General features: G+C 39.5%; 1 protein-coding gene across 5 annotated transcripts in view; it reads right to left on the bottom strand.

The window, feature by feature from the left end:
* The window catches only part of pacs2 (phosphofurin acidic cluster sorting protein 2), a 52,901-nt gene that overhangs the window by 6,756 nt on the left and 30,594 nt on the right, over positions 1–15,551 (bottom strand). The window contains exons 7-19 of one of the 5 annotated variants that reach the window (XM_080513027.1): positions 12,074–12,154; positions 11,805–11,861; positions 11,561–11,715; positions 9,823–9,913; positions 9,481–9,552; positions 8,585–8,712; positions 8,356–8,488; positions 7,539–7,643; positions 6,076–6,182; positions 5,053–5,207; positions 3,946–4,056; positions 2,485–2,593; positions 2,305–2,337 (exon numbers count right to left, since the gene is read on the bottom strand). In XM_080513027.1, the coding sequence (XP_080369153.1) occupies positions 2,305–2,337; positions 2,485–2,593; positions 3,946–4,056; positions 5,053–5,207; positions 6,076–6,182; positions 7,539–7,643; positions 8,356–8,488; positions 8,585–8,712; positions 9,481–9,552; positions 9,823–9,913; positions 11,561–11,715; positions 11,805–11,861; positions 12,074–12,154 (1,337 nt within the window). Of the gene's footprint in view, positions 1–2,304; positions 2,338–2,484; positions 2,594–3,945; positions 4,057–5,052; positions 5,208–6,075; positions 6,183–7,538; positions 7,644–8,355; positions 8,489–8,584; positions 8,713–9,480; positions 9,553–9,822; positions 9,914–11,560; positions 11,716–11,804; positions 11,865–12,073; positions 12,155–15,551 lie in introns of all 5 variants that reach the window. The other 4 variants (XM_080513026.1, XM_080513025.1, XM_080513029.1 and 1 more) reach the window with 4 other exon arrangements.

Below are 15,551 nucleotides of genomic sequence, written 5' to 3' on the forward strand. Positions count from 1 at the left end.
GCTGCTGGCTTCAAACCTTCAAACCCAACGGGGGAAGCTGAGAGACATGCATTGGATCTGCCACCAGGGGGCGCAATCAGGGGGCGGCAAGTCCATCAGGAGGAAGAAACTAAGCTACGGAATCACGAGAAGGAAGAGCACCAACCTAAATCCAAAAAAAAAAAAAAAAACCTTTGCGGCTTCTCGCCACGCTTTAAAAAAAATAAAAGCACGTCTACATGAAGCTATTTTCCGGGAGGAAAATAGGCTGAGTGGAGTTCTAGAGTCTACGACTTCTAAAATGGAAGGATGACGGGGGGAGAGGTTGTTGCTCTTGCCTTGAGGAAACCTGCCATCGCCCCCCCAGGGAAGAAACAGAGAGACTACAGAGGAGGAGAGAGAAGAAGAAGAGAAGAGAGGAGGAAACACTTTGTTTTCACAACACATCCCGGATTTTTTTAACCAAAAAGAAAAAGAAGAAGAAGAAGAAATGAGTCGGAGGGCAGCCAGAGAGGAAGCCAGATGTCTGCCTGGTATGTGAGCGAAGTGTGGAGTCGGATGGGAGAGAAGATGAATAAAAAGTCCACGTCGTCAACTTGCACATGCTTGTTAATCCACTTAAATGGACTGTTTTGGGTTTTAAAACATGCATTTTCAGGCTTTTCAGTACCGGATGGGATGAAACTTATTGAATATTGTCTCATACGCTCCAAAAAAATTATCTTTTAAATTCTGGAAGTTGGACTAAAAAAAAAAGTATCTGCACAAAATATGTTACAAGTAAAAAAATTTTGTAAAATAAAAAAAAAAAAAAAAAAAAAAAGCAAAATATCTGAACAAAATATGGTACAAGTCAAATTTTTTTGTAAAATTAAAAAAGAAAAGAAAAGGGGAGCAAGAGAAGGAAAAAAAATAGTTCCTGTGTGACGTTTGCATCATAAAAGACATAAATGACTTAAATGCACTGAAGATGTTGATGATTTTTGTAAATGAAGGAAGAAAAATTGTTAGTTGCTATTCGTCTAAATGAACCGGACGAATAACAGACAGACATGATTGGCCTGAGGAGGAAGAGGAGGAGGTGGAGGAGGAGGGGTAGGAGGAGGAGGAGGAGGAAACACCGGGGGAGGAAGAGACAAACACACAAACAAACAGGATGAACCTGGTTCGCTGCCACTTCAACAGATTATTTATGCTTTTAAAACAAAACAAAACATGAAAACAGAGTTTCTAGTGTCGTCGTCCCGGCAGGAACACGAGATTATCTCACGGTTACCATTTCACTAAACTTCTGTTGCACGTTATAAAGAAAAGCAACAATCAGGGATCAAAGGATCAAAGCAGAAGTGTATCTTCCTCCTCTAACGTCAGATTATAGAGCATCTTCCTCCTCTAACGTCAGATTATAGAGCATCTTCCTCCTCTAACACCAGATTATAGAGCATCTTCCTCCTCTCAACACCAGATTATAGAGCATCTTCCTCCTCTAACATCCAGATTATAGAGCATCTTCCTCTTCTAACATCCAGATTATAGAGCATCTTCCTCCTCTAATATCAGATTATAGAGCATCTTCCTGCTCTAACATCAGATTATAGAGCATCTTCCGCCTAACACCCAGATTATAGAGCATCTTCCTCCTCTAACATCAGATTATAAAGCATCTTCCTCCTCTAACATCAGATTATAGAGCACCTTCCTCCTCTAACATCAGATTATAGAGCATCTTCTTCCTCTAACATCAGATTATAGAGCATCTTCCTCCTCTAACATCAGATTACCGAGCATCTTGCTCCCAATATCCAGATTATAGAGCATCTTCCTCCTCTAACATCAGATTATAAAGCACCTTCCTGCTCTAACATCAGATTATAGAGCATCTTCCGCCTAACACCCAGATTATAGAGCATCTTCCTCCTCTAACACCAGATTATAGAGCATCTTCCTCCCACTGATGAGATCAGCTAATGTGTGACTCACACTATAATAAATCAGTGATGTTCACATTAAATCTTCTTATTCTCAAGTAATCCCCCAAGTAATTTATTACTTTTTATTTTAAACATAAATTAACTCCTTTTTGAAAAAGTAACTGGAATCATGCTTTTATTTTAGTGAGTAGAGCAACAGAACGTCATGCAGAAACAATTCCAGCGGTTAATCTGAGAAGAGCTGTTGAAGTGGCGAGCGCCAGCGGAGAGGGGGGGGCGGAGTCGGGAGGGGGAGGGGGCGGAGTCAGGAGGGGGATAGGGGCGTGGCCAGGACGCACAGGAAGCACACGGATCAACGAGCTACGTGAGGAACAGACTCAGTCGACCACAATACCTTACTGCAAAATCAAAATGAAAGCTCTTTTTCCTTCAAAGAAAGAAAAGAAAAAAAACACACAAGAAGGTTTAAAGACTGTTATTCCCTCGCTCGCTCGCTCGCTCGCCCACGCAGACCAACAGCGATGGAGAGAGAGAGAGAGAACGCCTGGATGAGCGAGGAAGAGGAGGGACGTACCTCTTCTGCTTGTAGGTGAGCATGGCCTCGGCGATGGGCAGCTGGTGGGCCCCGTTGGCCCCCACCATGTACTGCGTGACCCGCGACACCACGTCCGGACTCTCCTGAGCTGCAGGGGAACATTTTACACTCTTTTAACCCTTTAGTGGCATCCAAAAAAAAACAAAAACACCCTTTGGTGGCGCCAGTGGCCGTTTTTATCCACTGAAAAATATATTTTCTGGACAAAATATTTTTTTCTTTGCATAAATCTGTTAATCTACCTCAGTCCTGATCAAAACTAACACATATTTTAAAACTTTTTAGAAAAAAAAACATTAACCCTTTAAATGCCAATTTTGAAAATAAAGGCACTGATATGGGGAAAAAAATACACACAAAATGACCTATTTTCAATAGAAAATGTGATCGGATGTCGGAATTTTTTTACCAGTTTTGACAGTCTTGGATATGTCAAAGATTAGTTATTTAATTGACTTTGAAGCATATTTAGTTTTTGTGCAGCATCAGATTTTCACAATAAAAAAATGGCTGTTTTCATCCACTAACTTTGACTGCTGTAAGAATATATCAGATAAAAAAATCTTTTCACATTTCTTCAACTATAAAATTTTAAATTTGTTTTCATTTTTAAAAATTAACCCTTTAAATGCCAACGTAGAAGATGAGTTCACTGATTTTAGGAGGTGAAAAACATGAAATTACCTATTTTAAGTACAATAAATGTTAAAGAGACAACATGTTATCACAGTGTTGGACATGTCAAAGATTAGTTATTAGTTAACTGACTTTGAAGCATATTTAGTTTTTGTGCAGGATCAGATTTTCCAAAAACACTTTGAAACTTGTTGGCGTTAGTGGCCGTTTTCAACCACTGACTGATAAAAGATTTTTAAAAAACACACAAAAAGTCAAATGTATGGGCATAAATCTGTTAATCTACCTCAGTCCTGATCAAAACGACCAAAAATGTAAATACTTTTTTTTTTAAACCATTAAAATGCCAGTTTAGAAGATAAAGGCAGTCAAACGGAGTAAATTTGCCGACAGTGCGTTATTGACCGACTGAAATTTTCGTTTTAAATTGTATGTAAAAGTAAGCTTCTTCGGCAAAAATCAAATTAAGAGGAAAACGTGACCCCCAGTGGACGTTTTTTACCCCGAATGCCACACAAAGGGCTTAAATTACTTTAACACTTTCTGCTCCATTTGTTGTAAAAAAAAGTATCTCATGGGAAAAAAAAAGAAAAACCGACTGATTCAATGTGCATATATGCAAATTTCGTCCTTTTATTGTGAAACTCTCTCATGTAACTTTTCTTTTTTGTGTCATTACACCTGATGAGTCCAGGCTGATCTGCTGTGAAAACAAGCAGTTGTTAAAGGTTAAAGGTTAAAGGTGTTTGTCGGCTAGAAAAGCGACTCATAATATGTCTAAAATTTAAAAAAACAAAACCCCACCGACAACAGGAGCCTCCGGCTTGTGGAACAAATCCCGCCAGGCGGCGTCTTGGAACAAACTGTGGTAGCGGTAGTCGATGGTTCCCAGATATTTGGAGACTGGATGTGCTCCTGGAGACACAAAGAACAATGTTCTTACAATCAAGAGCGAAGAATCTGGTCTGGAAACATTTTATTCTCACGCAGACAAACACAATAAACATTTATGAGAATTAGAGCAAATAATTGTAATAAAAATAATTCATTATATGCTGCTTTTTGACATTTATTACCATGAAATAAACTCGGGATTACAGTAATATTGATGATGCCTATTTTCAAAAAATTTTTTATTGCACTATTACTCATCAAACATATTATTAAAAAAAAATTTTTATTAAAAAAATATGTCAATTTTCCTGGATCACGAGTTCACAACAAATAAAACTCATGATAATTAAACAAAAGTAAAAAAAAAAAACTACTTAAACTCTCATTTAATATCCCATAAAATGTTAATAATGAAACAGAATGATTTGATTTTACAGCAATTAATTAAAACCTTTTAATTAAATAAAATGACATTGATGAATTAATAGATTAAATGTTATACAAAATATTTGTAAAAATGTATTAAAATTAGTGCTGTCAAAAAATTAACACGTTAATTTCGTTTAACTAGTTAAAAAAATGTTTACGTAATTAACGCAGTTTTGTTTCAGCTGCACAAAACCCAGACTTATGTTAGATATTTATTAATTAATCAATTTATGTTTTTATTAGTTTGCTGATCTTGGTCATGCAAAGCTAAAAGGACGTTATAAAAATAGTTAATTAATTCCGTGGTTTTCCTTGAGTAAATATCCATTACAAGCTTCTTCTTCAGTAGAGAAACGATGCGATTAATCGCAAGTAATTACAGAAAATTGTGCAATTAATTAATCGACTGACAGCACTAATTAAAATATATGTACTTTATTTCTTATTAACAGACTGCGTTGTAATATTTTGACGGTAAAAATGGACTAAAACAAACTCATAGGAGTGGAAACAGGAAGTACAAACTCGTGATTTTCTATTAATCTTAATTAAACGGCGTGGAGGAGCGGGAACAGACGAGCGACAGACCCAGAGGGATGACGAGGAAGCGCATGTATCCCAGCCAGTCGGGCGTCTTGTGGGAGAGGTGATCCACGAAGAGCCTGAGGACGGCGCTGAGGTAGTGCTGCGCTCCGGCCACCGCGATCTTTATGGGGACGGGGGTCTGCGAGTTACAGTTACAACTGGAAGACACACACACACACACACACCTTTGTTATTCCACCATTCCCTACAGAACCCCCCCCAAAAAACCTTGTTGATAATGTTTGAACTATAATCTGACTTTCTTTTTAATTAAGATTTAATTTGAATTTAAAAGTATTTGGTTTATTGTGAGTAACGTATAATCAAAATGCCTTTATACGTCAGTGTTTTGGGTTATTTTTAGTGCTGTCAATTGATTTAAATAAAAAAAACTACCTAATTAATCGCACAACTTTCTGTAATTAATTGCGATTAATCACATTGTTTCTCTACTGAAGACTGAAGCTTGTAATGGATATTTATTCAGGGAAAACTCGGAGTATATTTAAATTAAAAGACGTTTTTTATAACGTGCTTTTAGCTTTTGGTGAAACTGTTTCCCTCTAAGATTAGCAAAATAATCAAAACAAAGTAATTAATAAACAACATAAGGTTTAGTTCGCGTGCAGGTCCACCACTTTGAGAATTTCAATATTTCTAGAAGCAAAGTTGTAAAACGGAAATAAAAAATAAAATCTGAGATAATTTTGTACAAAATTTTAATGAGTTAATCGGGTCAAATCAATTTATTAAATTAGCGCGTTATTGACAGCACTAGTTGTTTTATCATTTAAAAAAATGACAAATATAATATATTGTTTATGAAATCCAAACAATTCAGCAGGATTGTGTCACATTCCAACACTATCTTACCTAAAATACAGATTAATATTGGGAAAAAGCAAAAAAAAAAAAAAAGGAACATTTTGCTGAAATCCTCTCACGGGATAATTTTTTATTTTTTTTTGTCAATGAAATGTAAATAAATCCAGACAGTTTGTCAGGAGAGACAAACAAGAGCCTCACAATCTCTGGATGCGCGACACGATGGTGTTGAACGCAGCCTGGATGTCGGCCGTGGTGCAGGTACAAACCACCGGCAGCTGGTGGTTCTGCAGCATGTCTGAAAGATACTGAGAGGAAGAGGAAGAGGAAGACAACAGGACGGAGATGAGAGGAGAACAGTCCACCCATTAAAACACAGTGAAACTGGAAAATTACAACAAGAAAACATGATAACAGTTGAATCTTTTCTCGGAAATGGAGAATTTCAACACTCGTAAATGTAAAATACTGTTTTTTTTTTAATGTTCTTGCCTCTTTAGAATCTAAATGTTATTCATATGTCACTAAATTAATAAATAAGATATTGTTAGGGGTCAATATATATTGTTAGTTGACTCATTAATTGTAAAAAAAATAAAAAAACTGCATGTGTGATGGTGCTGGTTAAGAAGAATAACGTAAAAAAAATTGGTGAACATATGATTTAAATAAAAAATCTTTTTAAGATATCTCATTGAAATATTTTTTTAGACGTTAGATGTTGTCTACGGAGCCCCAAAAGGGACATGCAAAACAATTTTAATTCTATAGATAATAAAAAAAAAGAAAATTACAGGATCTCGTAAAAAAAAAAAAAAAAATTGTTGTAAAAAAAAAAATAAAACAAATATTGAAGTCCTGCAAATATGGAAATTAGTTTTTTTCCCCCCTTCAATTTTTTTTTTTTAAAAGTTTGGAGTTCATGCATGTCTCTGTAGAGGCTCCGTACTGTCATAAATGTCATAACTTTATCATTTATATGTTTAAAAATAGGGTTAAAATTCAAAAGTAACCAAAGTACGAAAGCGTATTGCGTTCAACGTGAAAAAATAAAAATAGACTGTGTTTTTTCTGAATTAATGACATAATTATCTCAGAATTATGAGCTAAAATAAATAGTTTTATTTTAAATTGGCTGTTTTTCTGAATTGATGAGATAGTGTTTTAACACACCACTGTCCAATTAATGCAAAACAACAGAGCCAATTTTTAAAATATGTTTTCATAAAACAGTATCTCATATGTTCAGAAAAACAGCCAATTATTAAAATTTTTTTCCAAAAACAGTATCTCATAAATTCAGAAAAACACAGCCAATTTTTTCTTTCCAAAAACAGAATCCCAGTAATTCAGAAAAACACAGCCAAATGTTTTTGATAATTTATTTTATCTAAAAATTCCGAGATAATTATGTCATTAATTCAGAAAAACAAGAGTCAATTATAATTTTTTTCATGTGACTGCAATACGCTTCTGTACCACAGTGATATTTCAATACTTATAAAATGGGATAAAATTGTAACTGGGTTTCTTTGAAGAACTTATATAATCGTGATTCTCCTCATGTTAATGTGATAAAAGGGTTCAGTCATGGTTCTTGATGGATGGATGGATGGAGGGATGGAGGGATGGATGGAGGGATGGAGGGATGGGTGGAGGCTCACCTGGCCCTGCCACTCTGCCGTGTTGATGAGGATGATGCTGTCGGGCAGGTGGTTGTCAGACACCAGGATGTGGTTCAGTTGGTCGTAAACCGTCTTTCTTGGGATCTGAGGAGGTAAAAACAAAAAAACAAACAAAAAAACCCCATTAAAATTCAAAAGAAATATTTTTCCATAAATGTTTTTGCATTTCTGCTTAGTTTTTCCCCTTTTTGTCCAAAAGTACCAAATTAAACAAAATAACTTTACTCATTATGATTTGTATTGTTTTTCTTAATACTTCTGCTGTTAATTTATTGTTGTTTGTTTTTAATCAACTAATTTGTTGATTAATTAACCAGTTAATCAATTAGTCAACTAATGAATTTGTTGATTAATTAATTAATTTGATTGTTAGGCTGCAAAATATCTCAAAGGTATAGTTTTATTTAACTTGTGGGTGTGAAATGATGATGCTGCATTGCTTTTATTTATTAAAAATTCAATAAAAGAGGAACAGAATACTGTTTGCGATCTTTTAAGCAGGTGGATGGAGGGTAAAAGTTCCATTTATCCCATTAATACAAAGCATCCTGCACCAGAGAATGAACACCAAACATCGTTTCCGTGCAGGTTTCCTTTAACTCTGCAGCATCTGTCCCTGATAAAGAACCGTGGCTCCTGGAAGAGATACTGGGGTCTTTGCATTTTCATTCAAACTGATAAAGCTTATAACTTTGAAAGCATAAGTCTTGCTTTTTTTTTTAAAAAAAAAGTAAAAACGCTGAATTCTTAAAGTGAATCCCATTGGATTTGCCCCGCTGCAGTTCTGCCCTCCCACCTGCAGGTGGCAGCGGGTGTCCAGGGAGCGCTCGTTGTCCAGGCTGTTGGCCCTCTCGTTCTGGGGCCTGCTGGGCTGCCGCTCCTTCAGGGACGTGCTCCGGCCTCGCCTGCCGGCCAGCTTGGGCTCCTGCCTGCAACCGGCGAGGGAACAAACTCACCGACTCGTCCAAAAACAAAAACCTGCACGTTTTAAATAAATAAATAAATTAAAAAATCCACCGTCGCACCTGTTGGAGGAAATGATGAGCGACTCCGTCTTGGTCATCTTGCCACTCGGCGGCAGTCTCTCCAAGAACGTGTCCATGTTGTCCATCTCCAGCTCGGTGGTCGGGGTCACCGCCTCCGGCGGCTCCTGCTGGAGGGAACGAGCACAGCAGGAGGTGGAACCACGCTCAGAAAACCACGCTCAAAAACCCACGCTCAGTCGCCTCCATCAAACCAGATCCAACAACGACACTCCTGTTCACTTCGGCCTGAAGGGTCGAGAGGCGATTCCGAGCTTATAAACAGTTAAAAGTCACGGTTTTAGTCGTTCAGCAAAAGCAAAAGTGCCGCTAATGGAAATAAGTGCAGTTTTAGTCTTCATTAATTATATTATTTTCGTTATTTGCTAAAAAAAAACAACAAAAAAAGCAAAACGGTTTTACATTCTTACATGTTACCTTATTTGCTCTATTTTAACGTATGTCTGTTCTTATGGCATTATTAAATACGTTAAATCTACTGTCAGACACTGAATTATTTATATGAATTATCTCTCGATCAGGCTCACTTAAAGCGGAAAACGTGAACAAGTTTTACTTTGACATGCACATATTCCTCTTGTTTTTAATCGTCTGCTGTCATCAACAGCAACGGTTACCATAGAAACGTGTAGAAACCTGTTCCCACGGTTCCACAACAAATTGTACACTTTTTATGATATGTGCCAGCTGGGTTGAAATCACCATCAGAAACATGAATAACAGCTGTTTTCTTTTAATCAAATAAAGGAAAAATGTTTATTTCAAACATGAAAATCATATTTTAGATGTTTGGCGGTGAGACGTTTCCCCCACCCACCACTAGGGGGAGCGCGTGCACCACTAGTATTACAGGTACCAAAGGGGGGGTCGATACTCACAAAGGAGGCGTTATCAGACACGCCGTCATCTGGAAACTTGGCTCCTCCACACTTTGTTTTATCGGGGTCAATCTGAACAGAGGAGGCGTGGACAATAAGAAGCCGTTAAGCGTCCCGGATGATCTTTGATCTCAAGGTAATAAAGCGTCGTCGTTTTTTGTTTTAACAACTCGATAAGGATCGTCTCCCCTCCCCACCGGGAATCCCCGGCAGCTTGATCAAATAAAAACCAACGAGGGAAGCCAGGCGAGATTAGTCACGGGCGCTCGCGGTGCTTCTTAGTTTTTATTAATAGTGTTAATAGTGTTCGCCACGGGGGAAACGGCGCGACGGCGCCCTCACCGGGCTCGGAGGCTCCCGGTGGCTGCGGCTGCTGTGGATGCTGCCGATCTCCGTCTGCGAGCTGGAGAGGGAGAGACCCTCGAAGTATGGCCTGGAAGAGAGGAAGGGAAGCAAAGACAACGTTTTATGTCCAAGTTAGGCGAGGCTTGAATCCGGGGGAGGAATTCTGCTATTGTAGATTCAAGGTCTACGACGTTAGAGCAAGTCTTTTCTGTGAGCTAATCAAATATTAACTGCATCTGAAAAACCTTTGTGCAATATAAACGTCTTAAATAATTACATTTCAACAGTGAAACGGCTACCGGATTATTGAGTGCACGGAGTTACGGGATGCACCTGAATGCATCACCCTGCCATGGGGCTGGTTCACCCTTAAAAAGCCAGGCAGGGATCAAAGCATGTAAAAAACAAAAAGTAGCAGCTTATCGTCCGGAATTATGGTATATATTTAAAATTTATCACACAAGAACTGGAAAATCTAAAAAATTATTAGTCATGAGTCACTTGGATTTTATGTTATAATTGTAAAAATGACAAAACATTTTACGTTAAAGACAAACTTGTGCCTTCATGTGCTTTAACTATTTTCTAAGAGACACGAAATATTCACACATCTGCTCGTTTCTGAACTTTAAACAGATTGTTTCCAATAAATGTTAAGATTAACGACACGAATAAACCCCAAAAACTATATATTACTAAAATCATTTAATTGATCTTCAAAACATACTACTATTTAAATTAAGAATTTTTTTTGCCCTGATTGTTTGTAAAAATTTGACATTTTAATATGCTAAATAAAGTTATTTATCTTTGCATTATGTAGGATTCAAACACATTTTTAGTTCAGGAGCCACAATCAGCACATTTTCATCCCGAGTGTGTCGGAACGGTAAAATAGTGTCGTAATAACCTTTAAATTTAAACTGTAAAGTTGTTTTTTAGTCGTGGTGGAGAGCTTTTTACTACTAACAATTAGATCAATCTCAGCATGAAGCCAAATTAAATGATGCTTCCTGCTGCAAAATAACAGTGAAAAAAAGGTATTTTCATCATCGAGGTCTGTGTTGTGTTGTGTCTGCTACCATTAAGAAATTTGTTGTAAAAACATCTCAATTTCCTTTGGATTTTTTTTTACAATTTTCTTGGTGTTTTGGCCAGATAGGCGCCTCATACAGGTGAGCGACAAACATCACCTGCCCACCAGGGGGCGCAAAGTGTGACCAACAAGAATTAATGACTGAAAACTAAACTTTATGTCTCTAAACTTACGTTTTTACCTTAAATACAGATGTAATCCAGTAATTACAGTGAATGTCTGCTTCAAATTGAAATCTTTTATAAAAATTTTTTTGAAATTGGCTCGAGGGCAACGAAGTGTGAGGACAGGATCCAGGATATTAAGAGTAATGATATTAAAGAAGTTTGTACAATATAAACATTTGAAATAATTACATTTCAACAGTGAAACGTCTCCCGCGATTTCCGTATTATTGAGTGCACGGAGTTACGTGATGCACCTGAAGGCATCACCCAGCCATGGAGCTGGTTGACCCTTAAAAATCCAGGCAGGAAATGGGATTAAATTGAAAGTTTTTATGGAAATAAAATCCAGGTTATTCAGGATATAACGAGGAAGTTAAAACTAAACAGAGACGAGCAGTAAATATGAATGTTTTCGTGTAAATCCCCTGAGGAGTGGCTGAGGGGAGACTCTCCGCCGTGGCGAGACACCGACTTGAGTTTGGGTTTTGGCGTGCTGAGGACGCTGTCGTCGTCGTCCAGCTCTGGGCCGCTGTCGCTGGGGTTCTCGAACTCCACGCTGTCCAGGTCCAGGTCCTCCTCCTCCACCTCGGGCGGGGGCTCGGCGGGGTCCTGCTCCGAGTCCAGCACCTTCAACGCCGCCCAAAAACACGCTCAATCCAAAGGAAATTTTTAAAAAACAAACAAAACGAAACAACAACAACGAGGGAAAGCCTCACCTCGTCCGACACCCTGAACCGCTTCAGCAGAGCCACGACTCGCTGCTTAAAGTTCTGCTGCTGAAACACACCACAACAAAACACGTCTTTTCATTGTCCTTCTCATCGTGATTGGCTGTCGTGGCTTCATGCGCCTCGCTACACTGCCCCCTACAGGTCTGGATGATCATAGCAGCTGTTTGGTCAGTGGAAATCAAGATTTATTAAAAAAAAAAATTTAAAAGAGGGAGGATGTGTGGCCTGATACCGGGTCGGCGTGTCTCACTCACTCTGGTGATGGACGGCGTTCGCACAATCGACCTCCTCTGCTTCTTTGGCTTCCTCACTTCGTACTCGTCGTCCTCCAGGTCCTGAAAGCAGGAAGGACATAAACGACGTGAATCCCAAAACAACCACACAACACTGAAGGATGAAACAGGCTTTTTTTCCCCCTCTCTCTTTTGGTTTGTTTGCAAGCTTTATTAAACTCTTAAAAACTGAGTCAATATAGACGATATAGAAAAGTGCTGTCATACAAAATAAACACATTTTCATAATATGGTGTTTTGCCTGAAAATATATCGACGTTTTCATTGTACATCTCTGTAATCGCACAATAAAAATACCTTGCGTTCATTAAATGTGATCAAATAACAGCTGATTGTGAAGTTTTGAGCATTTCTGGTTGATTTGACCCACAAAAATGATTTTAAAATCAATGGATATCAACAAGAAGTCCAAGTTTTAGAATTTTTTTGTATGTATTTAAAGAAATTTAAAGAAACATTGTCAAATTCCAGGTGGAATCAGTTTCTATTTCTTTTACTGTTGTCAGAGGTCAGATTGGATCAATTTTTTCCCCATATTTTATTCTATTTTGATGTAAATCCTGTTTGTAAAGCTCAGCTGAAGTGCAGCTGGTGCCGTAACAGCATTGAGAGATCATTAAAAAAAAAAAAAACCCAGATTGAGCCAGAATACACCAGGATTAGAATGGTTTGTGTTTACACAGCTGCTCCACAGATAACAGGAGCAGAAAGTGTGTGTGACGAGATCGCCTGCGTCCAGAATTACATCCTGAACCCGTTCGGCTTCACATCGTTCCCACAGAGCAAACTGTGTGTCGTTAGAGGCTGATTGCAGAATAATGGCGGGTCAATAAACCCATCAGGCCAGAGTGAAGGTTTAAAGTCCCAGTGAAATGAAAGTTCGACCTCCAAAACACTCTGCTGTCGCTCCTAGGGACATTTTTTATGCTAACTGGCTGAAGGTAAAATGTTAAAACACGGCAATCTGCGGGAAAATAGCCGATAAACGGCGCTATTTCCTCTGCTGGGCGGAGCTTCTGACAATAATAGAGTGACATCACGAGTTGTGCACACGCCCAAGTTGTGTTTACATTATGGAGGATCAGAGTTTTGACCACGAAGAGGCTGAATTTAATGATATTTCATCTTCATCATCATTTCAAACCCAGTGATTGATGAAGAAGACACAGAAGGTGGTTCTGCCATCGGTGACCCCGTCTGGAACATGTTTGAGGAAGCAGAAGACGCTTCGTCCTCCATTCGTCCTCGTCTCCTCGCCTCAGCAGCCGCCACTTTTCACCTTTCAGGCTTTGAGGCGTCCTGACTGGCAGAACGAGCTAGCGGCTCCCACTAGCCGCTAGCCACCCGAGCTAGCGGCTCCCGCTGCCCGTGCTCCTTTTCTCCTCTCTCGGCCTCTTCCAGGCTCAATCTTTCATCAAGCCTCATAAAACGCCGACTATAACTTCAAAACACTGTTAAAACGTGGATATTTAAGAGGAAACAAGCCGATATGAACACAACAGATGGAGATCTGCACAACTCGTGACGTCACGCCCACGAGGAAGAAGGATTCCCCCGACTTCGTCGGCTGGAGATTCAAAATTCAAATAACTTTGTTATGCGACAACAGTGGTGGGGCAGAGTCGGAGGAACCTGAGAAGTAGAACCCCAACTATCGTTTTTTGCAAAGTAGTGTTTTACAATCTCACACTCCTTTTTAGAATTGGGTCTTTCTGGGTGAAGCGGCATCACTGTCCAACTTACTCAGCTAGACGGAGACAAATATTTTATTATTATATACAATTTATTCTTTTCTTGACATAATCTTGTTCATTCAGAAAAATAGAGCAAATCTTCTTTTTTTTTCTCCAAGTGCGGTCCAACATTTGACCTAGTAGTAGCTGTGTGACTACTAATATTATAATTATAATAATAATACAAATCAAAAAAATGCTATTTTCTTCAAAACAAAGTACAAAATCGAAAAGAAAGCGTAAGATGATTCAGAGGATTTCAACTGATAAAATTATATGACTCGCAACTCTGAAAAACATCTGGGCATGAATGGGTTAAGTAAAGTTCAATTCAATTGAACTTTATTCATGCAGCACCCCATACAACAGTCATTTCTCTGCGCTTTCAACAGAGAGAAACTCAACAAATTGACTCCAGTGGAGGAAACAACAGGTTTTGGGTCTTTTTTGGTTTTTATTGCTCTGTACCGTTTGCCTCATGGCAGCAAGTGACAAGTAAGACATTGAAAACACAATACATATGTACACTGACTGGAAGAACTCAATGGTGTCAATTGAATTCCAACATGGCGGCTATTGCATTGTTTTCTTGGTCTCTTCTTCCGTTTCTCTCATCTTCTTCTTCTTCTGCTCTCTGTTGCCATTGGTCTTGAAGAGCCGCCTCCAGAAGCTTCTTTTCTTGGCACGGATTTCTTCCTCTAAGCCGTTCGTGTCCTCGTCTCGCTGGGTCTTCTCAGCCCGGAGGGCCTCCTTCTCAGAGTGGAGGTTCTCCTTCTCAGCCTGGAGCGTCTCCTTCTCAGCCTGGAGGTTCTCCTTCTCAGACTGGAGCGTCTCCTTCTCAGACTGAAGCGTCTCCTTCTCAGACTGGAGGGTCTCCTTCTCAGACTGGAGGGTCTCCTTCTCAGACTGGAGCGTCTCCTTCTCAGACTGAAGCATCTCCTTCTCAGACTGAAGCGTCTCCTTATCAGACTGAAGGTTCTCCTTCTCAGCAAAGAGGCTCTTGATCAGAGACTGGAGCGTCTCCTTCTCAACAAACAGGCTCTTGTTCTCAGACTTGAGCGTCTCCTTCTCTGACTGGAGCGTCTCCTTCTCGACAAACAGGATCTTGTTCAGAGACTGGAGCATCTCCTTCTCAACAAACAGGCTCTTGTTCAGAGACTGGAGCGTCTCCTTCTCAGACTGGAGCGTCTCCTTCTCATACTGGAGCGTCTCCTTCTCATACTGGAGCGTCTCCTTCTCAGACTGGAGCGTCTCCTTCTCATACTGGAGCGTCTCCTTCTCATACTGGAGCGTCTCCTTCTCATTCTGGAGCGTCTCCTTCTCAGCCTGCAGCCTCTTTCTCTCGTTCACCTCCTGCTGGAGCTTCTCCTCCAGAGCTCTGAACTTCACCGTCATGTCCTCTTCTTCCTGGAGGTCTTCCATTATGATGTCACCAAGCGGTCCACCAGACCTCGCAAGGAGACTCTCATTTTTCTTCTGAAGTTCCGCAATGTTCTGCATTAAGCCGGCGAGCCGCGCCTTCAGCTCCGCCTCTTCTTGTTTGCAGTCCCTCTTGGTTGTTGGAGGTGCCGGGCAACCTGAGGAGGCTTCTGACAGTCCAGCCAGGCTCCGGAGAAACTCCTGGTGTGAGCGGTCTTTCATCGTTTGCGTCTCCTCCTCTTTCCTCCTGTCTTCCTCCAGGCCAGCTTTCTGGTGGACAATCTCCT

The sequence above is a fragment of the Blennius ocellaris genome, assembly GCF_963422515.1.
Source record: "Blennius ocellaris genome assembly, chromosome: 17".
Lineage (NCBI taxonomy): Eukaryota > Metazoa > Chordata > Actinopteri > Blenniiformes > Blenniidae > Blennius > Blennius ocellaris.